General features: G+C 43.2%; 1 protein-coding gene across 1 annotated transcript in view; it reads right to left on the minus strand.

Annotated features, from left to right (window-relative positions):
- Window positions 1-25,915, minus strand: part of ADHFE1 (alcohol dehydrogenase iron containing 1) — a 64,383-nt gene that overhangs the window by 13,523 nt on the left and 24,945 nt on the right. Inside the window, exons 9-13 of the mRNA XM_040432921.1 lie at window positions 13,100-13,205; window positions 12,852-13,004; window positions 12,584-12,682; window positions 9,706-9,784; window positions 1,467-1,563 (exon numbers count right to left, since the gene is read on the minus strand). Of these exons, the coding sequence (XP_040288855.1) occupies window positions 1,467-1,563; window positions 9,706-9,784; window positions 12,584-12,682; window positions 12,852-13,004; window positions 13,100-13,205 (534 nt within the window). The remainder of the gene's footprint in view (window positions 1-1,466; window positions 1,564-9,705; window positions 9,785-12,583; window positions 12,683-12,851; window positions 13,005-13,099; window positions 13,206-25,915) is intronic.

The raw sequence follows: 25,915 nt of genomic DNA on the forward strand, positions 1-25,915 counted from the left end.
AAATGTATTGTGCCTTGTGTCTGTTTCCAAATATTCATCAGTCTCAAAGGTTTATCGGTCCCATAAATATCTTTGTGACTGTATTAACAAATGTGTCAGATTTTTCTTTTTACTGGTACATTGATTTCTAATTTCAAAAGAGGAATGTGATTATACAGTGACACCTAGTGGTAATGTGAGGTAATGACAGCAACAACATTCAAATACTGTAAGGCCTCATGCACATGACCATTGTTCTGATCCGCATCCGAGCCGCAGTTTTTGCGGCTCGGGTGCGGACCCATTCACTTCAATAGGGGCCGCAAAAGATGCGGACAGCACTCCGTGTGCTGTCTGCATCCGTTGCTCCGTTCAGTAGCCCCGCAAAAAATATATAACATGTCCTATTCTTGTCCGTTTTGCGGACAAGAATAGGCATTTCTACAATGGGCCGCCCGTTCCGCAAATTGCGGAAGGCACACGGGCGGCTTCCGTTTTTTTGCGGATCCGCGGTTTGCAGACCGCAAAAAACGCAACGGTCGTGTGCATGAGGCCTAGGTCTGTAAATTAAGGCTTCTACCAACTAGTGCAAAACTGGCTGTATTGTCCATAATAAAAGTATCTAGGTAATAAACGACTGAATGATGTTTAAAACAGTAGCTATATTACATTACAGCTTGATTGTTTCAAAAATGATCAGTTTTTCTATCACTATTGCCATAATAATATCAAGGATATTAAAGATCCCTGAGTTATAGCACACACACTACACTAGCCAGAGAAGAGGGATCCTAACAAAAATAGCAGACCCACCTCGTCCATGTATTATCTGGCCAGGGCAATGTGTGAGCAGTTGCACCTTCCCCTGGTGATGTCATCAGTTCAGCTGGTCACTTGTATAAAGCCTCATTCACACTGCACACATACCCATTCATTTTAATGTGTGTATTCACACATTTGTGTTTTAGCACGGTCCATGGGTCTGTGGTTTTAGCACGGAAGCATGCTATATTTTGTCCATCATGCCCATTATAGTCTATAGGTCCGTGAAAACCATGGATGCAACACGGATGCCATCCGTGTTTTACGGATCCTTAAGAAGAGATGCTTTGAAAATTATTTTTTAGCTGCACAGTGTCAATGAAACACGAATGACACAATGACAGCAAAAAACAGACACATGGACCACACTCGTATCCTTCATAGACATCTTCACGGAGGCATCAATGACCACCTTTTCATGAATTTGAGCATGGACAGGGACGTGTGAATGAGGCTTTAGTGGTGTACATCCACATCCGTTTTATATGCTGCAGACTTTTCCTCAAGGGAGCTGCAGACTTGCAGGCAGAAAATCTGCTGCATTTTACAGTAGTAGCTAAGTGGATGAGATTAGAAAAAATGTAATCCACACACTGCATAAAGAATCTAGAATCTTAGAAGGAATCTCCTTTTAAGTTAATCCTAATAGTTCTTGAAATTCTTACCAAGAATCTCTGCTGCCTCCAGGTGGCGCTCTGGGCACATAGCTGCAGTGAAGGAGAATACTGCTGGTGATGTGAGCACTACTGAAAGTCCATGAGGCTGGTAAAAGACAAATTTGTTAGAACCAGATTAAAGGGGCTTTCTGGGGTCAGTATTTATTTTCTGAAAAGAAGCTTTACTCACCTTTACCATTCCGATGCTGCTCTGGTTCCCCCAGATCTCCACTTCTTATCCTGTCTCGACATAGTAAAAATACCAGCTCAGCTAATCACTGACTGATGCCGGTCACTACTAAGGCTAGTGATTAGCTGATGGGGATTTTCCTGGCATTTCAGGCATGTCGAGCTGGAAAAGGAAGTGGAGAACAGAGAGGACCAGAGCCGTGTCAGAACAGTAGCGGTGGTAGATCGGTGGAGGTGAGTAATAACTCTTCTTTATTTTCAACAGTTTCTGACCTGTTTTTTTTTTTTTAAGTAAGGTGATACATTTAAAAAAAAACAATGTAATTCTGTTTAACTTTCTAAAACATTAACCTACAAGAAATAAAAATATTCTTTAAGAAAATATATGTACTGTAACTAGAAGATTTATAGCAAAAGTAAAATAAGTCTCTATTTAAAAGGCAACACAGTCTCCATGCCCAATAATCTGCTCACACCCAACACTATGAGACACTATACAGTGAGAAACAGAAGTATTTGAACACCCTGCGATTTTGCAAGTTCTCCCACTTAGAAATGGAGGGGTCTGAAATTAAAATTGTAGCTGCATTCCCACTCTGAGAGACAGAATAAAAAAAAAATAATAATCAGGAAACCATATTGTTTTTTAAAGAATTTATTTGTCTTGCACTGCTGAACATAAGTATTTGAACACCTGAGAAACAGCAAGAATTCTGTCTCTCAAAGACCTGTTACTGTGCCTTTAAAAAGTCCACCTCTACTCCACTCATTAATCTAACTTAGTAGCACCTGTCTAAGCTCTTTAACGACCCCTGTCCACCCCACAGTCAGTCAGACGCCAACTACTACCATGGGCAAGACCAAAGAGCTGTCAAAAGACACCAGAGACAAAATTGTGGACCTCCACAAGGCTGGAAAGGGCTACGGGCAATTGCCAAGCAGCTTGGTAAAAATAGATCAACTGTTGGAGCAATTGTTAGAAAATGGAAGAGGCTAAAGACGATTGTCAGTCTCCCTCGGACTGGGTCTCCATGCAAGATCTCACCTCGTGGGGGTATCACTGATGATAACAAAGGTGAGGAATCAGCCCAGAACTACAAGGGAGGAGCTGGTCAATGACATGAAGAGAGCTGGGACAACAGTTTCAAAGGTCACTGTCGGTATAACACTACGCCGTCATGGTTTCAAATCATGCATTGCACAGAAGGTTCCCCTGCTCAAGTCATCACATGTCCAGGCCCGTCTGAAGTTTGCCAATGACCATCTGGATGATCCAGAGGAGGCATGGGAGAAAGTCATGTGGTCAGATGAGACCAAAGTAGAACTTTTTGATCAAACCTTCACTCGTCGTGTTTGGAGGAAAAAGAAGGATGAGTTGCATCCCAAGAACACCATCCCTACTGTGAAGCATGGGGGTGGTAAGATCATGCTTTGGGGGTGCTTTTCTGCGAAAGGGACAGGACGACTTCATTGTATTGAGGAGAGGATGAATAGGGCTATTTATTGTGAGATTTTGAGCAACAACCTCCTTCCCTCAGTCAGAGCCTTGAAAGGGGGTCATGGCTGGGTCTTCCAACATGACAACAACCCGAAGCACACAGCCAGGATAACCAAGGAGTGGCTCCGTCAGAAGCATATCAAGGTTCTGGAGTGGCCTAGCCAGTAGAGTGGACTAAAAATACACCAGTATAGATAATTGTTAGAGACCACCTAAATCAAATAGCAGTATACAGGGAGTGCAGAATTATTAGGCAAGTTGTATTTTTGAGGATTAATTTTATTATTAAACAACAACCATGTTCTCAATGAACCCAAAAAACTCATTAATATCAAAGCTGAATATTTTTGGAAGTAGTTTTTAGTTTGTTTTTAGTTTTAGCTATTTTAGGGGGATATCTGTGTGTGCAGGTAACTATTACTGTGCATAATTATTAGGCAACTTAACAAAAAACAAATATATACCCATTTCAATTATTTATTTTTACCAGTGAAACCAATATAACATCTCAACATTCACAAATATACATTTCTGACATTCAAAAACAAAACAAAAACAAATCAGTGACCAATATAGCCACCTTTCTTTGCAAGGACACTCAAAAGCCTGCCATCCATGGATTCTGTCAGTGTTTTGATCTGTTCACCATCAACATTGCGTGCAGCAGCAACCACAGCCTCCCAGACACTGTTCAGAGAGGTGTACTGTTTTCCCTCCTTGTAAATCTCACATTTGATGATGGACCACAGGTTCTCAATGGGGTTCAGATCAGGTGAACAAGGAGGCCATGTCATTAGATTTTCTTCTTTTATACCCTTTCTTGCCAGCCACGCTGTGGAGTACTTGGACGCGTGTGATGGAGCATTGTCCTGCATGAAAATCATGTTTTTCTTGAAGGATGCAGACTTCTTCCTGTACCACTGCTTGAAGAAGGTGTCTTCCAGAAACTGGCAGTAGGACTGGGAGTTGAGCTTGACTCCATCCTCAACCCGAAAAGGCCCCACAAGCTCATCTTTGACGATACCAGCCCAAACCAGTACTCCACCTCCACCTTGCTGGCGTCTGAGTCGGACTGGAGCTCTCTGCCCTTTACCAATCCAGCCACGGGCCCATCCATCTGGCCCATCAAGACTCACTCTCATTTCATCAGTCCATAAAACCTTAGAAAAATCAGTCTTGAGATATTTCTTGGCCCAGTCTTGACGTTTCAGCTTGTGTGTCTTGTTCAGTGGTGGTCGTCTTTCAGCCTTTCTTACCTTGGCCATGTCTCTGAGTATTGCACACCTTGTGCTTTTGGGCACTCCAGTGATGTTGCAGCTCTGAAATATGGCCAAACTGGTGGCAAGTGGCATCTTGGCAGCTGCACGCTTGACTTTTCTCAGTTCATGGGCAGTTATTTTGCGCCTTGGTTTTTCCACACGCTTCTTGCGACCCTGTTGACTATTTTGAATGAAACGCTTAATTGTTCGATGATCACGCTTCAGAAGCTTTGCAATTTTAAGTGCTGCATTCCTCTGCAAGATATCTCACTATTTTTGACTTTTCTGAGCCTGTCAAGTCCTTCTTTTGACCCATTTTGCCAAAGGAAAGGAAGTTGCCTAATAATTATGCACACCTAATATAGGGTGTTTATGTCATTAGACCACACCCCTTCTCATTACAGAGATGCACATCACCTAATATGCTTAATTGGTAGTAGGCTTTCGAGCCTATACAGCTTGGAGTAAGACAACATGCATAAAGAGGATGATGTGGTCAAAATACTAATTTGCCTAATAATTCTGCACGCAGTGTAGAGTAAGTGATCAAAATTTAAAACTTACAGTCAGGTCCATAAATATTGGGACATTGACACAATTCTAACATTTTTGGCTCTATACACCACCACAATGGATTTGAAATGAAACAAACAAGATGTTCTTTAACTGCAGACTGACAGCTTTCAATTTGAGGGTATTTACATCCAAATCAGGTGAACGGTGTAGAAATTACAACAGTTTGCTTATGTGCCTCCCACTTGTTAAGGGACCAAAAGTAATGGGACGGATTAATAATCATAAATCAAACTTTCACTTTTTAATACTTGGTTGCAAATCCTTTGCAGTCAATTACAGCCTGATATCTGGAACACATAGACATCACCAGACGCAGGGTTTCATCCCTGGTGATGCTCTGCCAGGCCTCTACTGCAACTGTCTTCAGTTCCTGCTTGTTCTTGGGGCTTTTTCCCTTCAGTTTTGTCTTCAGCAAGTGAAATACATGCTCAATCGGATTCAGGTCAGGTGATTGACTTGGCCATTGCATACCATTCCAATTCTTTACCTTAAAAAACTCTTTGGTTGCTTTTGCAGTATGCTTTGGGTCATTGTCCATCTGCACTGTGAAGCGCCGCCCAATTAGTTCTGAAGCATTTGGCTGAATATGAGCAGATAATATTGCCCGAAACTCTTCAGAATTCATCCTGCTGCTTTTGTCAGCAGTCACATCATCAATAAATACAAGAGAATCAGTCTCATTGGCAGCCATACATGCCTACGCCATGACACTACCACCACCATGCTTCACTGATGAGGTGGTATGCTTAGGATCATGAGCAGTTCCTTTCCTTCTCCATAATCTTCTCTTCCCATCACTCTGGTACAAGTTGATCTTGGTCTTATCTGTCCATAGGATGTTGTTCCAGAACTGTGAAGGCTTTTTTAGATGTCGCTTGGCAAACTCTAATCTGGCCTTCCTGTTTTTGAGGCTCACCAATGGTTTACATCTTGTGGTGAACCCTCTGTATTCACTCTGGTGAAGTGTTCTCTTGATTGTTGACTTTGACACACATACACTTACCTCCTGGAGAGTGTTCTTGATCTGGCCAACTGTTGCGAAGGGTGTTTTTTTCACCAGGGAAGGAATTCTTTGGTCATCCACCACAGTTGTTTTCCGTGGTCTTCCGGGTCTTTTGGTGTTGCTGAGCTCACCGGTGCGTTCCTTCTTTTTAAGAATGTTTCAAACAGTTGTTTTGGCCACGCCTAATGTTTTTGCTATCTCTCTGATGGGTTTGTTTTGTTTTTTCAGCATAATAATGGTTTCCTTTACTGATAGTGTCAGCTCTTTGGATCTCATCTTGAAAGTTGACAGTAACAGATTCCAAATGCAAATAGCGCACTTGAAATGAACTCTGGACCTTTTATCTGCTAATTGTAATTGGCATAATGAGGGAATAACACACACCTGGCCATGAAACAGCTGAGAAGCCAATTGTCCCATTACTTTTGGTCCCTTAACAAGTGGGAGGCACATATGCAAACTGTTTTAATTCCTACACCTTTCACCTGATTTGGATGTAAATACCCTCAAATTAAAGCTGACAGTCTGCAGTTAAAGCGCATCTTATTCGTTTCATTTCAAATCCATTGTGGTGGTGTATAGAACCAGAAATTTTATAATTGTGTCGATGTCCCAATATTTATGGACCTGACTGTAAAGCCAGAAACCTAACCCTGGAATTTGTGCGCCCTAGAAAGCCCTCGCCTGCCTGATCCCTACACGCATGTTTCGCAGACGAAGATGAGTGAATAGCTCATCAGGGGAAACACGGGAGCTTGGGCTGAAACTGTGCAGAGTACGCTGACAATAGTATTGAATGCGAGCACTGCACAGAGGCAAAGTTTGACCACAGTCCAGATATGGAGGTAAGTGGCCAGACTAACTGTAGGGTAAATAGGGCAAACTGATACTCAACCCCTCTCCTACTAATACACTCGCATCTACATCAGCCCATTGCGCCAAGAGTGTATTAGTAGGAGAGGGGTTGAGTATCAGCTTGCCCTATTTACCCTACAGTTAGTCTGGCCACATACCTCCATATCTGGACTGTGGTCAAACTTTGCCTCTGTGCAGTGCTCGCATTCGATACTATTGTCAGCGTACTCTGCACAGTTTCAGCCCAAGCTCCCGTGTTTCCCCTGATGAGCTATTCACTCATCTTTGTCTGCGAAACATGCGTGTAGGGATCAGGCAGGCGAGGGCTTTCTAGGGCACACAAATTCCAGGGTTAGGTTCCTGCTCCTGGCTGGTCACGGGGATCCGTGGTCAGGCCATTTAGGTCATTGTAGGGCCCTAGGGTAACACTAGGGTCAGCAAACCTAGCATCCCTAACCCTGCATTACACGTCTGCCGTCAATAACGGTGTGTACATCCATTAGCACCGGACAGGCAGTCGCGATACCAAGGAGCACCTCATCAGAGCGGTAGGACTATCTGGTTATTTTTTGGTGCCGCCGAGCACCTCTTAATTCATTAACGTGTTCTGGTTGTTTGTACCTAACTACCGGCGTGGTGAACCACCGCATTGCTCTTTTTCCTTGTATATTTGTACTATTTGCATCCAATTATCGTGGGACCTATTTTCTATATTTATTATATTAAATGTTAAGTAGAGTGGCCTAGCCTAAATCCAATAGAACCTGGTCAAGAACTACAGGAAACGTTTGACCTCTGTAATTGCAAACAAAGGCTTCAGTACCAAATGTTAACACTGATTTTCTCAGGTGTTCACATACTTATGTTTGGCAGTGCATGACAAATAAATTCTTTACAGTGGCGTACACACAATCCTTGGGGACCCGGTGCAAAACTGATCCATGGGGCCCCCTCCCCATCCATCCCCCAACCCGACGCTGCCCCCCCCCACTACCTCTCCTACCATTCACCCAACATGCCCCCCAACAGTACCGCTTTGTGCGGGACAGGCCGATTTTTCTGGATGGCAATCCTGCTGTACTGCCATCTGTGGAGGACACTGTTATGGGGGATGTATGGATGACACACTGTTATGGGGGATCTGTGGATGACACACTGTTATGGGGGATCTGTGGATGACACACTGTTATGGGGGATCTGTGGATGACACACTGTTATGGGGGATCTGTGGATGACACACACTTATGGGGGATCTGTAGAGGGCACTTATGGGGGATCTGTGGAGGGCACTTATGGGGGATCGGTGGAGGGCACTTATGGGGGATCTGTGGAGGGCACTTATGGGGGATCTGTGGAGGGCACTTATGGGGGATCTGTGGAGGGCACTTATGGGGGATCTGTGGAGGGCACTTATGGGGGATCTGTGGAGGGCACTTATGGGGGATCTGTGGAGGGCACTTATGGGGGATCTGTGGAGGGCACTTATGGGGGATCTGTGGAGGGCACTTATGGGGGATCTGTGGAGGGCACTTATGGGGGATCTGTGGAGGGCACTTATGGGGGATCTGTGGAGGGCACTTATGGGGGATCTGTGGAGGGCACTTATGGGGGATCTGTGGAGGGCACTTATGGGGGATCTGTGGAGGGAACTTATGGGGGATCTGTGGAGGGAACTTATGGGGGATCTGTGGAGGGCACTTATGGGGGATCTGTGGAGGGAACTTATGGGGGAATCTGTGGATGACACTGTTATGGGGATATCTGTTGATGACACTGTTTTGGAGATATCTGTGGATGACACTGGTATGGGGATATTTGTGGATGACACTGTTATTGGGATATCTGTGGATGACACTGTTATGGGGATATCTGTGGATGACACGTATATAGCATCTTATGCTATATATGTGTCATCCACAGATATCTCCATAACAGTGCCATCCACAGATATCCCCCATAAGTGCCCTTCACAGATCCCCCCATAACAGTGCCCTCCACAGATCCCCCCATAACAGTGTCCTCCACAGATCCCCCCATAACAGTGCCCTCCACAGATCCCCCCATAACAGTGCCCTCCACAGATCCCCCACAACAGTGCCCTCCATAGATATCCCCATAAGTGCCTTCTAGTAATGTATCAGTGGGGAGGGAGGAGGCGGGGACACTTGCGGCTGGGCCGATGCAGTGCCGGTGCTGTGCACACACCGGGGGCAGCTCCTACCGTCTGATTTTGGGTGGTCCCACCAAGAATGAAGGGGCATTAGCTCTTCGGGAACCATTACGTGTTTCGCTAATATGTAGCGTTTAACTACTTCAGATTACAACTTACATGGTTTCAATGTGTAAATACTTATCGACCATGACTTGCGATTATAATTTTCTGCTCAAAATCTCGATCATAAGATCTGAAAATCTCTGTATATCAATATAATTGCTTGATTACTTGCCAATTAAACCACCCATCTAAATGGGCATCCCGTCCATACCATGTGACTATAGCAAGCAGTTATATTAGGAAGCAATTGCTTAACTCATGAACGACCAACAACATAATTATACATCATGGTCGCAAAAGTATGGAGGGACTGGCGAGAAAAAGAGCAGGGCTTACTGAAAGGGTTGGAGCCTACCACAGCCCACTGGATTTACTATGAAAAACTGTAAAGAAAGGAATCTATGTGTATAAATTCAGATTTTGTGTGACATTTCGTGGCTCCACCTGTGACATCATTCTAGTACATAATGCCTCATGAAAGAAATATATCACATATTTCTGAAACCATAAAACAAGAACAGAACCGATTTTTGCATTACAAGAAAAAAAGTGGCAAAATCAAGGAAAAATAATAACATTAAAGATATATTTACCACAATTGGGTGATCCACATTGTAATCTTTGGCTCGGTATGTCTTCACTAGCCCTGCAATTGGATATGACATCCCATGGCTGCAAAAAGAAGATATAATCATGGATTGTTATTTCAGGGCCGTCTTTAACAAGGGGCAAAAGGCAGCTCCCTCTTGAGCCCTGCTGGCCACTGCCCCGGGTGTCAGGCTGTCAGCTGCCTGCCTGCTGGTGTTCCGTGAAATTATGGTAATTGTTACAATCTGGTATCCTCGTCACTTCCGGTAGTGACGTAGGCGCACTGGAAGCTTAAAAAGGAGGTGTGATCTTAGAGCCCGACGCCTGATTGGCTGAAAAGAAGCGTGTTGGCGCCTGCGCACAACCAACCTGGGTACCGTCATTTTACATGCTGCGCCTGTGAACGCGCACAGGGAGGGAGGGAGGGTACCTATGATTTACGGGCTGAAAAGAAGGCGTGTTGGCACCTGCGCACAACCAACTAGGGTACCGTAATTTTACATGCAGCGCCTGTGAACGCGCACAGGGAGGGAGGGTACCTACAGGGTACCCACAGGGAGGGAGGAAGTGTTGCAATCTGGTGGAGACATTCCTGAGAAACCCTTACTGTGTGTGGGCGAGCATTATCTTGCTGAAAAATGCCAGCTAATGGCTCCCCAGTAGTGATGGGGGAATCAATTCAGTTCCTAACCTGCAAGGGGCTGTCCCTGCTGCTGAAGAAGCATCCCCCTGCCATTTGATTGACAGGCTGGACATCTTGAGCAGCCCTGACAATCTTGCACCTGCGCTGCTGCGCCACTGCTCCAAGTAGCAGCTCTAGTGCAGAGGCTCTGCTTCCTCTCCTGGAGCAGCAGTTGTGCAGACGCAAAATTATCAGGGCTGGGCAAAATGTCTGGCCCTGTCAATCAAACAGCAGGGGGAAGCTTCTTCAGCAGCAGGGGGAAGCTTCTTCTCTACTCCCCAGACCAACACACCCTGGTTTTGGGGTTTTCCTGACTGATGGTGGTTCAGGGTGCCCTTGACGTAGGTGAGTTTTTAGGGGTGCAAGGCAGGGTCCCAGTACAGTTCGAGGCAATTGTAGTGCCCAGAAACAGGGAGTACTTTGAAATTTTTGGACATTTGCCTATTTCCCCTATGCAAAGTTACTTACATTATTTCTCTTGAAAGGGTTAACTTATACTGTTTATTACTGTGTTACTGCATTTTATATATATATATATATATATATATATATATATATATTGTGATATACATCCTGTTAATTATCACTGTATTTACATGGCCCTGTGGAAAGGGTTAATGAATACTGAGAGACTGTTAGGGCTTTGATTGAGAAGCTGGTAATTTTCCACAGCTGCCATAGGGTTTAAAGAAGACCATGTTTTTCAGGGAAAAACCCAGGCTTGTTTACCACCAAAAAGAAGACAACCTAACCTTTTAAATGTCTGGTTTTAGCTATGTTGTTATGTCTGGAAACTTGTTTTTGTCTGGAAAACCTGCTGTGTCATTGCCATTGAGTATCATTGAAGCTCTAATGTAAGTCTATACTAGACCACTCCATCCCTTCCACTAGACGGTTCTAGCAAAAACTGTATATTAGGAGAGCAGTCAGAGCCCCTAGTGTGCTACAGTTAGGGAACAGTGCTTGGAAGAGGAGACTCTGCCAGACTACTAAGTGACCAGAAGAAGATGCTGAGACGGGGATACGCTGCCACAGACCCTGGATCACCAGCCTTTCTGAAGAGAAAGAGGGACAGCTAGCTCAGGCCTTTCCTCAGCATCAAACCCTTCTTCTGCCAGGGAGGAGACTGGAGAAGCCAGCCCTATGCCTCACCTGTATTGTTTTGTACCTGAATTCCTCCAGTAAAGAAGCACACTGGTTTACTGCAGACCCTGACTCTCTGGACTTTATTCCCATTGGCGTGCACCACGCCTTACCATCCCTTACGGAGAGCAGCAACACGTGGTGACACCTCAACGGTGTCGTGTCCAGGGGACCCAGCGTAGTGTTGGGGCCACCCGAAACCCGTCTACTGCACAATGTGGTATTGTAGCAATGCAGGTGTTGGCGCACACAGCGATGAGGTCGATGTAAGTGCAAACAGTTAACTTTTCTGAGGCTGTTGGCTAGATGGTTGACACAAGCATGTAAACCTAAGCACACTCTTTACGGGTGGCTTATGCAATTTTCCCAAAGACTGTGTGTAGGGAAGAGTAGGCAGTGTACTAGTCCACTCTGAGTCTCTCTTTCTCCAATCAGACTGTACAATCTCTTCAGTACAGCCTAATGGGTGCAGTTTCTCAATATATCTGTATCCCCCTCAATCTCTATTCTCTTCAAAATGCAGGGTGTATTTTTTTTTCCTTCAAACAGATGGCCAGTTTGCCTCTTAATTATGGTGAGGGCCCTGAGGTTTTTTGCCTCAGTCAATATGCAGGAAAGTCTATAGCCCAAAGTGCAGGCATTAACATTTCTGACAAATATTTCCAGCACTCTCCCTTTTCAGTGGTCGCTCGATCTTCTGCAAAGCTCAGTGTCTTTCTCAGATTATGTTTCTGTATCAGGCTATTTCTGCTCCTTCTTCACACAATGCTTACTGACTAAATGCTTACTGACTAACTGCACAGCAGCTTCTGAAAAACTACAGTGGAGCCAGCCCACCCCTAGCAACTACCTATCAATGAAGCCATGGGCCTAGCTTAGTTAACTCTCTTCTCCTAACCCGACATGTCTATTAAAGTAATTTATATGTAAACCCCTTTAGGAAAGGCTATTTACAGGCTTTCTGGATCTCATTGATAATAGAAAACACATTTCTGTTAGATGATGCGGTGGAAGTATACAAAAGTTACAGGATATAGTACGTGGGTTCTAAAACTTACCAGAGATGTACCCCTGCATTCCCAAAGCCTATTCCAGCAAATGAACTTGCCAGATGCATCGAGAAACGAGCTTCACGGTCATCTGGGTTCTTCACAGCTCTGTTAACAGTAAAATGGAAGTGCATTACTAAATTCTAACTGTATAGAAATAATAAAATGTTTGCATTTTCTGGAATATATCATACAAAAAACAATGAACTATTTCTGCAGTAACTGCGGCTTAAGTGATCATAGAAGCTTGTATAGAAGTTAGCAAATGTGAATCTACCGTTTCAAGTACTTAGCGACAATCCTCAATGCATGTATGGCCCACACATCACTAATTGGGTTGCTCCCTTGGTAGGCTGGGCGGTTAATTGGATTTGTAGGACAAGGGCTGCGCATATTATATGGGATGGCAGTATAGGATTCCAGAGAATGGCTGTAATAAATATCAAATGTCTCATTGTTCATTATATAAAAATAATAATAAAATAAAAAATATAATAACAGTAATAGAGACCTATAGATTCTCACCATAATACATCAAATCCGCTATTGGCAACCACTCTTTCTGGCATGTGTAACGTGTGTTCTGGGTCAATCAGTCCCAGAGTTGGCTTTATGGCTCTTGATGCAATACCTACAGGTAAAAAAAATCACAACAACTTTATTTGTAGTACATATATGAGGCTGCATACAGATTGTACAATAACTATACTGCCTCAGTACAAGGTTAAAGTTATTTTCTGGGATCAGCATATTGATGGCCTATCCTCAGGCCATCTGATTGGTGGAGGTCTGACTCTCTGCACCCCTAGCCGATCAGTTGTTTCAAAAGGCCTTGGTGCTCATGCGAACACTGCAGCCCCTTCAATGTCTACTTTGGTTCATTGAGCTGCATACTGACTACTTAGTAGTGGAGGTGCAGAGGACTGCAACTTTGTTTCATTCCCTTGAACTACTATATATGAGTTGCAGGTAAAAGAATTGAAATAAACATTGAAGAAGCCCCAGCCCATTCAAATAGCTGATAGGCAGTGGTGTTGAGAGTCAGTCCCCCAGCACTCTAATATTGATGCATATCTTAGAGTGTACCTGAGTTAAAAAAAAAAAAAAAAGGTCGCATAACGGCTATGCTTCTTTGTACAATCAAGGAACAGGTCTTTTTTGGGCTTCTCTAATGTCTTTATCAGTCATATAATTCCCTGTTTCAGCTACACAGCTAGATGCATTTCACTCAGAAGCAGGGGCATCTCCCTTCTGCCAGCACTGTACTGCTGTGATGTCCTTTTCTTTACTTCCAAGTTCCCACTATATTTGTTTTCAGCTCTGCAGCTCACAGAACAGATAAGGAGGGGAAAGTCACACAAAGAAAGCACCTATAATCTTCAAAAACTGTGTAGAAGCAGTTCTTTTATTAGGCTCAGGATTTTGGCTAGTTGGCAAGCCCTCATTTCCTGTAAGTCGTCTCCTGGGTCTCTGTTACCAGGGACGGATCTTGCCTGACAACAGGCAGTGGACTGCAAATCAGGTGGAGGTGAGGCCCCTAATGGCCATGACTTTACAGCTTTTTTTCAGGTGGATGCAGGCCTATTTTTTAAATGAACTGATTTAGAAATTGCTAGTTACACTGTTCTCTATTAAAAAGAATTAAATTGTCTGAAAGTATAGCGACTCTCTCTGTACCCTGGGAAAACTTTTGATATGTCATAGCTACATTTCAAACATTTTTATTGGTGGAGACATGAATGTTGAGACCCCCACCTATTGTTAGCAACAGAAGCACTCACATAGTGCACTCTCTCACACTACAGGAGACAGATCTCAGCACTCTCTCACACTATAGGAGACAGAAGGGAGACGGACTCAGTAGAAAGTCTATGGGCCCACCTAAATTCCAATGCCTTCATTGAGGAGAGATTACATGCCATTTGAGCTCTTCTCTCTCCTTATTAGCAGGGGTCTCAGAGCTTGGAATCCTACTGATCAAAACTTTTGACATGTCACTATGACACATCAAATGTTCATCCAAAGCACAGGGACGCTTAAAAGGATTTGGACACCTTTGTAAAAATAAAAAATAAAAATGACACTAATTAATTTATTTTGTGGAGAAAATAATTTCTCCAGTTGGTTCTAGTTATCTATCTTTTTTCATTTTTGTTCTACAGCCTGCTTCCTATGCACAGCAGGCTGCTCTCACTGAGTTTAGAGAATCCGTCATCTGATGGATTTTCTGTAACTCCTCCTGTGTGCACAAGGGAGTGCGCACTGTCTCCCTCCCCAGGATGGCAGAGCAGTCCAGAGCAGACTGTTCAGGCCATGTTACTCCCTGGAAAAAGACTCACGGGTATCATAGATTCCTATTCAGGCCATTTTACTCCCTGTAAAAAGACTCATGGGTATCATAGATTCCTATTCAGGCCATTTTACTCCGAGAGGCTCACTGGTCCAACACACATGAAGCCCCGCCCCTATCCTGAGAAGCCCCGCCCCTCACAGACAGCTCTCTCACCCAGCTCCAGACTACATTGTGGTTACAGGACCTGTGGTGATGTCACAGTCATGTGATCAGCCATGTGTGTGGGAGGAGTTAGGGGAACACAGGCTCCGTGTAGGACTGTGCTGGTGGAGAATGCAGAGGTACTTTATGTATGGAAGCTGTGTATAAAGCAGGGCTATGTCAGTGTAACCAGTCTATTTTACAGTTTTCTGTGTGTAATATGCACACAGTAGTTCTATCTGTGTAATGGACATGTAGCAGAGCTGTGTGTAATGTGTATATAGTAAACTAACTGTGTAATGGGCATGTGGTACAGCTGTTTAGATAATATGTATATAGTAGTGTCAGGTGGGCGCTGTGTATGGCAGCGTCAGGTGGGCGCTGTGTATGGCAGCGTCAGGTGGGCAATGTGTAGGGCAGTGTCAGGTGGGCAATGTGTAGGGCAGTGTCAGGTGGGCGCTGTGTAGGGCAGCGTCAGGTGGGCGCTGTGTAGGGCAGGGTCAGGTGGGCGCTGTGTAGGGCAGCATCAGGTGGGCGCTGTGTATGGCAGCAGTGGTCTTATGTTTAGTGTATGATGTTGGATAAATGTAAAATTGTCTACATTTATTTCTGCATGGGATACTAGCAATGGTTTCCCTGCAGAAATATCAGCCTCATGACGTTAGGTGGGCCTATGCATTATATATATACAGATGAAACTCAAAAAATTTGAATATCGTGCAAAGTTCATTTATTTCAGTAATACAACTTAAAAAGTGAAACTAATATATGAGATAGACTCATTACATGCAAAGCGAGATATTTCAAGCCTTTATTTGTTATAATTTGGATGATTATGGCTTACAGCTTATGAAACCCTAAAGTCACAATTTTGAGGTACCCTTTGCTTAGGGTGTATTGATCAATTAGCTGACTAGAGTGTGACACTTTGAGTCTAGAATATTGAACCTTTTCACAAAATTCTAATTTTAAGCTGCATTAATGCAATTCCTTTTAATTTGCATTACTGAAATAAATGGACTTTTGCACAATATTCTAATTTTTCGAGTTTCACCTGTATATATGAATTACCACAAAATTTGTACTCCTCCTTGGCTAAAAATACTCCTCAAAAAGAGGAGTATTTTTACTCTTCTGGAAAAAATGTAGTGCAACCTCTGCTGTCAGCTGTAACATACAGCTGACAGTCTGCTTCAAACTGCAGACATTACCCCTTCCATGCCATGGTCCTTAGGGACCGCTGTATGGAAGGGGCTAACCATCGGGCCGCTGCTCTGCTGTGGCAGCGGCCCGATGCCCTCCCTCCCCCTTCCCGTTCAGGATGGCTGGCGACGCAAAAAGCCCCCCCCCCCCCCCCCCCCAAGTTAAGGTTTGCAGTGCGGTAGTGGGGCAGAGTGTTAGCTGTAACATACAGCTGACACTCTGCTTGAAACGGCCGACATCGGGTCCTTAGGTACCGCTGCATGGAGGGGATAACTATCGGGCCGCTGTGGCAGTCGCCCTATGCTTGAAGGGTAAACTGAGGGAGGGAGCTCCCTCCACCATCGGGCAGCTGCGCTGCTGTGGCAGCGTCCCGATGGTTACCATGGCATCCGGATTGCAATGGTATAGCTGAGCCTGATCAGGCTTACGGTGAATGACAATACACTGCAGTACACTATACAGTGTACTGCAGTGTATTGTAGAGGCATCAGACCCACTGGATCTTCAAGAACCAAGTGGGTCTGAGTTAAAAAAGTGTAAAAAAGTAAAAAACAAAACAAAAAGAACTTCTTCCTATATCTGCACATATAATAAAAATGTAAAAAATAAAAAAGACTAAACATGTTTGGTATCACCGCGTCCGTAAAGACCTAATCTATAAATGAATCACGTACTTTTACTGCACCGTGAACGCCATAAAAAAAAGAATAAATCTGATGGAATTGCAATTTTGCCCATCGCACTTCCCACAAAATGGTATAAACAGCAATCAAAAGTCATATGTACCCTAAAATAGTACCAATTAAACCATCATCACATCCCACAAAAAATGAGCCCTACCTAAGACAATCGCCCAAAAAATAAAAAAATATGCCTTTCAGAAAATGGAAATACAAAAACATGATTTTTTTTTTCAAATTGTTTTATTGTGTAAAAAAAAAAAAAAAAAATGCACATATTAGGCATCACTGTGTCAGTAACAACCTGCTCTATAAAAATAGCATGTGATACAACCCGTCTGATGAATGCCATAAAAAATGTGCCAAAAAAGCCATGCTTTATCACCTTACATCACAAAAAGTGTAATACCAAGCGATCAAAAATTCATATGTGCCCCAAAATGGTACCACTCAAACCATCCTCTCTTCTTATGGCTTTCAGAAACTAGAAACACAAAAACATGATTTAAAAAAATAAATAAATTATTGTGCAAATCCAAAATAAAATAAAAAAATTTACATTAGGTATCGCTAAGTCGTTACGACCTGCTCTATAAAAAATATCAAATTATCTACTATCTACTATGTCAAGTGAACATTGTAAAAAAAAAAAAAAAAAAACTGTACCAGAGCAGCCATTTTTTTGGTTACCTTGCCTCACAAAAAGGGTAATATACTGTATATATATATATATATATATATATATATATATATATTTATTATATACACACACACACACACATAATGCACAACAACCTCTAGCAAAAGACATATATACTGCAGGAATAACCCTAATATTTATATATAACAATGGCAGCACATCAAGCCAAATATCAATATGGAGGTGCAGGCCAATGGATCCGGCAACAAATCCAGGACAATGTAAGAATTAAAAAAATGGCAGCACTCTCACAAAAAATTTGTGAAAATAAAAACACTTGATTCTCCCCTGTGGTCAAACTAGGGATAAGCGAACTTGTGTTTTAAGTTTGGCGTTTAGGTTTAGGTTTGGGGTATGAAAGAATTCCGTTATGGATTCTGCTACCACGGGCCATAACTAAGAGTCGATTCACATGTCCGCATAATGGGTCCGCATCCGTTCCGCAATTTTGCAGAAGGGGTGCGGACCCATTCATTTTCAATGGGGCCGCAAAAGATGCGGACAGACCCACCATGTGCTGTTCGCATCCACACTTCATCATGTCCTATTCTTGTCTGCAGCCACGGACAAGAATAGGCATTTCTATCAAAATGCCGGCCATGTGCGGTCTGCAAAATGCGGAACGCACATGGCCGGTGTCCATGTTTTGCGGATCCTCAATTTGCGGACCGCAAAACAGTTGCGGATGGGCGGTGGTAGCGGAATCCATAACGGAATTCTCAGATAACCTGAACCTTGTACGCCAAACTTGAAACACAAGTTCACTCAACACTAGTCGCATTGTTTCAGCTCATAGCTTAAAAAGAGACTCTGTGGATGAGCTGAAAACATTGCGACCACAGGAGTGAATAAAGTGTTTGAGAGTGCGGCCATTTTTTCCTTGCATTAAAAAAAAAATATATATAGGTCATTTATCAAACTGGTGTAAATTAGAACTGGCTTACTTGCCCATAGCAACCAGACTCCACCTTTCATTTTTCACAGCTTTATTGGAGCCAGTTCTACTTTACAACAGTTTTGATAAATCCCCCCCCCCCCCCCTGTGTACTTCTAGTGAAGACAAATAAGTCACAGGGGCCTGATGAGATACACCCAAAATTATTAAAAGAGCTTAGTGGTGAGCTGGCAAAACCGTTAACAGATTTATTTAACCAATCATTAGTAACAGGAGTCGTCCCGGAAGATTGGAAATTGGCAAATGTCGTGCCCATTCACAAGAAAGGTAGTAGGGAGGAATCGAGCAACTATAGACCAGTGAGTCTGACATCAAAAGTAGGCAAATTAATGGAAACCCTATTAAAGGATAGGATTGTGGAACATCTAAAATCCCATGGATTGCAAGATGAAAAACAACATGGGTTTACTTCAGGGAGATCATGTCAAACAAATCTTATAGATTTTTTTGACTGGGTGACTAAAATAATAGATGGTGGAGGTGCAGTAGACATCGCATATCTAGATTTTAGTAAGGCTCTTGACACTGTCCCACATAGAAGACTTATCAATAAACTGCAGTCATTGAGCATGGACTCCCATATTGTTGAGTGGATTAGGCAGTGGCTGAGTGACAGACAGCAGAGGGTTGTAGTCAATGGAGAACATTCAAAACAAGGTCATGTTACCAGTGGGGTTCCACAGGGATCTGTACTGGGACCAATTTTGTTTAATATCTTCATAAGTGATATTGCAAAAGGCCTCGATGGTAAGGTTTGTCTTTTTGCTGATGACACAAAGATATGTAACAGGGTTGATGTTCCTGGAGGGAAACGCCAAATGGAAAAGGATTTAGGAAAACTAGAAGAATGGTCAGAACTCTAGAAACTGAAATTTAATGTGGATAAGTGCAAGATAATGCACCTGGGGCGTAAAAACCCAAGGGCAGAATATAGAATATTTGACACAGTCCTGACCTCAGTATCTGAGGAAAGGGATTTAGGAGTAATTATTTCAGAAGACTTAAAGGTGGGAAGACAATGTAATAGGGCAGCACGAAATGTCAGCAGAATGCTTGGATGTATAGGGAGAGGTATAAGCAGTAGAAAGAGTGAAGTGCTTATGCCGCTGTACAGAACACTGGTGAGACCTCACTTGGAGTATTGTGCGCAGTACTGGAGGCCATATCTCCAGAAGGATATAGATACTCTAGAGAGAGTTCAGAGAAGAGCTACTAAACTAGTACATGGATTGCAGGATAAAACTTACCAGGAAAGGTTAAAGGACCTTAATATGTATAGCTTGGAAGAAAGAAGAGACAGAGGGGATATGATAGAAACTTTTAAATACATAAAGGGAATCAACTCGGTAAAGGAGGAAAGCATATTTAAAAGAAGAAAAACTACCACAAGAGGACACAGTTTTAAATTAGAGGGGCAAAGGTTTAAAAGTAATATAAGGAAGTATTACTTTACTGAGAGAGTAGTGGATGCATGGAATAGCCTTCCTGCAGAAGTGGTAGCTGCAAATACAGTGAAGGGGTTTAAGCATGCATGGGATAGGCATAAGGCTATCCTTCATATAAGATAGGGCCAGGGACTATTAATAGGATTCAGATATATTGGGCAGACTAGATGGGCCAAATGGTTCTTATCTGCCGACACATTCTATGTTTCTATGTTTCTATGTGTACATTGCATTGTGTATCATCACACTGTACTAATCTGTGTGGGAAAAGTGACCGCTCACTGTGTGTACTGCACACAATACTGTATTCAGAAGAGACTGCAGGTAGTGAGAGCTGTCAGCAATGAGATCTATATTCTGCTTATAACGCCATGGCTCTGACTGTAGATCGCTGCACTAACGTTATCAGCAGAAATATCTATTGTGTCTACGAATAATGGACTTTCTACAGAATGGAAAGGGAGAAATAGATCTGCTGATTACAGACTGTATCATACTGTAAGACTCACCATATTGTGGATTGGAATGAAATCTTACTACCAAGTCACTTGAAAACCTATAGAAGGACACTGAGAACTACTAAGCTAAAAATATAATTTTATTAAGTATGTCATTAAAATGAGATGACAGACAAATGAAAAAAGTACAGTACAATCCTGGGAGAGTCTATTAAGTACAACAGTATGGTAAGGTAAGTGACCTAAATGTAGGCGTCTATAGGTAGAGAACCCACTGTGTAAAACATATATTGAAAAGACTATCCATTATTGATGAGAGTGCAAGTAAGGCTGGGTTCACACGAGCGTGTCCGGATTAGTTCCGGATGCGTCCCGGCGTGTTGCGGCAAACCCGCGCGAGTAGGAATGCAATTGCAGTCAGTTTTGACTGCGATTGCGTTCCGATGTTCAGTTTTTATCGTGCGTGTGCAATGTGTTTTGCACGCGCGTGATAAAAATCCGACTGTGGTACCCAGACCCGAACTTCTTCACAGAAGTTCAGGTTTGGGTTCGGTGTTGTGTAGATGTTATTATTTTCCCTTATAACATGGTTATAAGGGAAAATAATAGCATTCTGAAAACAGAATGCATAGTAAGTGATCAGTTGAGGGTTAAAAAAAATAAAAAAAATTAACTCACCTTCTCCGTTTGTTCGCGTAAGTCCCGGTCTCTTCTTTACTTCTCAAAAGATGAACTATGGGCTAAAGGACCTTTGGTGACGTCAGATCACATGCTCCAATCACATGGTCCATCACCGCGGTGATGGACCCTGTGATTGGAGCATGTGATCTGACGTCACCAAAGGTCCTTTAGCCCATAGTTCATCTTTTTAAAGAACTAAAGACCGGGAGAACTACGCGAACAAGAGGACAAGGTGAGTTAATTTTTTTTATTTTTTAACCCTCAATTGATCACCTACTAAGCATTCTGTATTCAGAATGCTATTATTTTCCCTTATAACCATGTTATAAGGGAAAATAATACAGTGTATAGACTGTCACCTAGCAACCGTGCGTGAAAATCGCACCGCATCCGCACTTGCTTGCGGATGCTTGCGATTTTCACGCAACCCCATTCACTTCTATGGGGCCTGCGTTGCGTGAAGAACGCAGAATATAGAGCATGCTGCGATTTTCACGCAACGTATAAGTGATGCGTGAAAATCATCGCTCATCTGAACAGCCCCATTGAAATGAATGGGTCCAGATTCAGTGCGGGTGCAATGCGTTCACCTACCGCATTGCACCCGCGCGGAAATCTCGCCCGTGTGAACGCAGCCTAATAGTGTCACATATAATGTGCAAGTGCATGCTATATACTGTAAGCAAAAGAAGGACTAGCAACTCTCCAATATGGGTCTTTAAAATATATATATATATTCATTTAGCCAAATGCAGCAACCAGTAAAGTGCATGTGCAAGCTGCAAAAAATAATGAACAAGAGACGTAACCAATGTTAAATCAAGAGGCAAAAGAACCGCAACAGGTTACATAAATCATGCGGTTTGAAAAGACAAGGTCACATACCGTGTATAAAAAGTAGCAAATCCACTGGAAGACTGCACACCCCGACACGCGTTTCGATTTGAAACCTTCCTCTGGGGGTCACTTGGTAGTTCCAGCAGCCTATATGTAAGTGGCTGCTAGCTGTGCTATGTAACAGGATGTGAGAGTGTGGCTGTGCTATGTAACAGGATGTGGGGGTGGGAGAGCAGAGCTGTGCTATGTAACAGGATGTGGGGGTGGGAGAGCAGAGCTGTGCTATGTAACAGGATGTGGGGGCAGGGCTGTGCTATGTAACAGGATGTGAGAGTGTGGCTGTGCTATGTAACAGGATATGGGGGTGGGGCAGCAGAGCTGTGTTATGTAACAGGATGTGGGGGCGGGGCTGTGCTATGTAAATGGATTGGGCCCCCAAGGTCTCCCGATATGCCCCCCTTAGACTTTTATCTTTGGGGTCATCTGAAGGCAATTGTCTATGCTGTGAAGATACGAGATGAGCAGCACCTGAAACTACAGATACTGGAAGCCTGTGCTAGCATTTCTCCTGTGGTGTTGCTATCAGTGTGTGAAGAGTGGGAGAAGAGGGTTGCATTGACAATCCAACACAATGGGCAGCACATTGAACACATTTTATAAGTGGTCAGAAACTTGTAAATAACTCATGAAAGAATAAAGTTACGTTAAAACCAAGCACACCATTGTTTTTCTTGTGAAATTCCCAATAGGTTTGATGTGTCACATGACCCTCTTCCTATTGAAAAAACAAAAGTTGGATTCAAAATGGCCGACTTTAAAATGGCCGCCATGGTCACCACCCATCTTGAAAAGTTCCCCCCCTCACATATACTAATGTGCCACAAACAGGAAGTTAATATCACCAACCATTCCCATTTTATTAAGGTGTATCCATATAAATGGCCCACCCTGTAATCAATTGCCACTGGGGTCTATTTCTTTGAATAAAAACCTATTAGGGCCCATTCACACGTCCGCAGTGTATTGCGTATCCGCAATACACCCGGCCGGCACCCCCCATAGAACTGCCTATTTTTAGGACATGTTCTATTTTTTTGCGGAGCCGCGGCCCGGAAGTTTGGGGCCGCCCACCGGAAATGCGGATGTGGAGAGCACATAGTGTGCTCTCCGCATCCATTCCTGCCCCATTGAGAATGAATGGGTTTGCACCCGTTCCCGATATTGCGGAATGGATGTGGACCCATTTGCGGACGTGTGAATGGACCCTTAGACTGTATTGATGATATATGAGTTGGGCCCCAAGAATAATTTTCTGCGGTGGGTTCAAGGAACCCCAGTCTGACACTGAATATATCCCTACCAAATTCCTACCCAGTCAAGCCAGGCAGAAAAAAAATGTGTTAAACCTCTAAATCGGCTAAACCACTGAAGAGTCGGTTTCACATTGGAACCAAAACCTTTTAACAAGAGATAGTGAAATACACGGAATAAAAAGACACACATTGGTATTGGTAAGTATTGCTTTGTATGCTGATTGCAGTCTTGTAGAATGGCCACAATGTTTTGATCTGTTGACAGGTTCCTGCATTCAGAAAAAATACAGACTTGTTGTATCTAAGTCATAAATCTTTTGTTTCTGAAGAGCTGGTGGTAACCATTGTCTAATCATTATCACAAAGCCCGAACCTGCAAATATTTCAGAAATGATTAACCCTTTCCCGACTGCAATCTGTATATATACGTGATAGCTGCACATGCCCCGTGCAGCTATCACGTCTATAAACGTCAAGACAGTTCTTTAATCCAAGCGCTGCAAATCGATTGGATTAAAGCTTCTGCCCCTGCCCTGCTGCTGTCACGGACAGCATACAGTTCAGTAATGTCGGCAAGGGACCAATCAGAGTGGCCCCTTGCCGACAATCGATCCGATTGGTTAGTCTGTGCAGACTAACCAATCGGATCGCGGCAGTGGAAAAAATGCCGGTTTCAGGCTCTGATCTGCGCTCTGCAGATCACAGCCTGAAATCAGGTAGTGTCTCTGTGGCCCCCAATCTGTGCCCCCAATCTGTGCCCCCCGATCTGCCTCCAACACCCCCCTGTGCACGCCTGCCCCTGATGAAGTAGTTCCCCCGCCCGATCCATATTCATGTAGTCCCTCCCTGATGCGGTCCGCCCCATGCTGTCTCCCCGCCCCTCCTGCCCCAGCCTCCCTCACCCTCAAGGTTAGCCGCCGTACCCCAATACCCCCCCCCATTCCAGCGCTGCCCCCGATCCTGTGCCCCCGCTGTGTGTGATGGCGGCGGATCCATTCCTGAGCCACCGCCATCAGCAGCGAGTGTCAGCTCTATGCTGACACTCTGCTGTAACCCCATAGATGCCGCGGTTGCAGCATCCATGGGGTTAATAGAGGGAGGGAGCTCCCTCTCTGAACCATCAGGGCTGCAGCGCTGATAGCAGCGCCCGATGGTTGCCATGGCAACCGGACGCTTTGCAAAGGCGTCCGGTTGCCATGGCAAAGGCATCCGGTGCTGCCACCTACAGGGTATCTAATAGTATTATACTTTGCAATGCAAGAGCATTGCAAAGTATAGTACAGCCATCAGCCCCATTGGATCTTCATGATCCAAGAGGGACTTGATAAAAAAGGAAAGTGAAAATAATAAAAATGAAAAATAAATAAATAAATAAAAATGTAAATTAAAAAAAGAAATTGCCTTTTCCTATAAAAAAAATGAAAAAATAAAATACACATATTAGGTGTCACCGCGTCCGTAACGACCGTCTCTATAAATATATCACATGATAGACCCAGTCCGATAAACACTATTAAAAAAAATAAAAAAAACTGTGCCAAAAAAAGCTATTTTTGTCACCTTACATCACAAATAGTGCAACAGCAAGCGATAAAAAAGGCTTATGACCCCCAAAATAGTACCAATTAAACCGTCACCTCATCCCGCAAAACATGATACCCTATTTAAGACAATCGCCCAAAAAATATAAAAGCTATGGCTCTCAGACTATGGAGACACTAAAACATAATTTTTTTGGTTTCAGAAATGCTATTATTGTGTAAAACTTAAATAAATAAGAAAAAGTATACATATTAGGTATTGCCACGTCCGTAACGATCTTCTCTATAAAACTATCACATGACCTAACTCCTCAGATGAACGCTGTAAAAATAAATAAATGAAAGCTGTTCCAAAACAGCCAATTTTTTGGTCACCTTGCCCTATAAAGTGTAATAATGAATGATCAAAAAATCCTATGTACCCAAAAATGGTACCAATTAAAACCTCAACACTTTCTGCAAAAAACGAGCCCTTGCACAAGACGATCGGCAGAAAAATAAAAAACATATGGCGTTCAGAAAACCAATCCAGCAAAATCTGCCTTCCAAAAACCGTATGGCATTCCTTCCCTTCTGCGCCCTGCTGTGTGCCCGTACAGCAGTTTACGACCACATGTAGGGTGTTTCTGTAAACCGCGGAATCAGGGTAATAAATATTGAGTTTTGTTTGGCTGTTAACCCTCAATGTGTTAAATAAAAAAATGCAATAAAATGGAAAATCTGCCAAAAATGTGAAATTTAGAAATTTCATCTCCATTTTCCTTTAATTCTTGTGGAACACCTAAAGGGTTAAAAAAGTTTGTAAAATCAGTTTTGAGTAACTTGAGGGGTGTAGTTTCTGCAATGGGGTCATTTATGGGGGTATCCACTATGTAGGCCCCACAAAGTGACTTCAGACCTGAACTGGTCCTTAAAAAGTGGGTTTTGGAAATTTTCTTAAAAATTTTAAGAATTGCTTCTAAACTTCTAAGCCTTCTAACGTCCTAAAAAAATAAAATGACATTTCCAAAATGATGCCAACATAAAGTAGACAT

The sequence above is a fragment of the Bufo bufo genome, chromosome 5, assembly GCF_905171765.1.
Source record: "Bufo bufo chromosome 5, aBufBuf1.1, whole genome shotgun sequence".
In the NCBI taxonomy this organism is placed as follows: domain Eukaryota; kingdom Metazoa; phylum Chordata; class Amphibia; order Anura; family Bufonidae; genus Bufo; species Bufo bufo.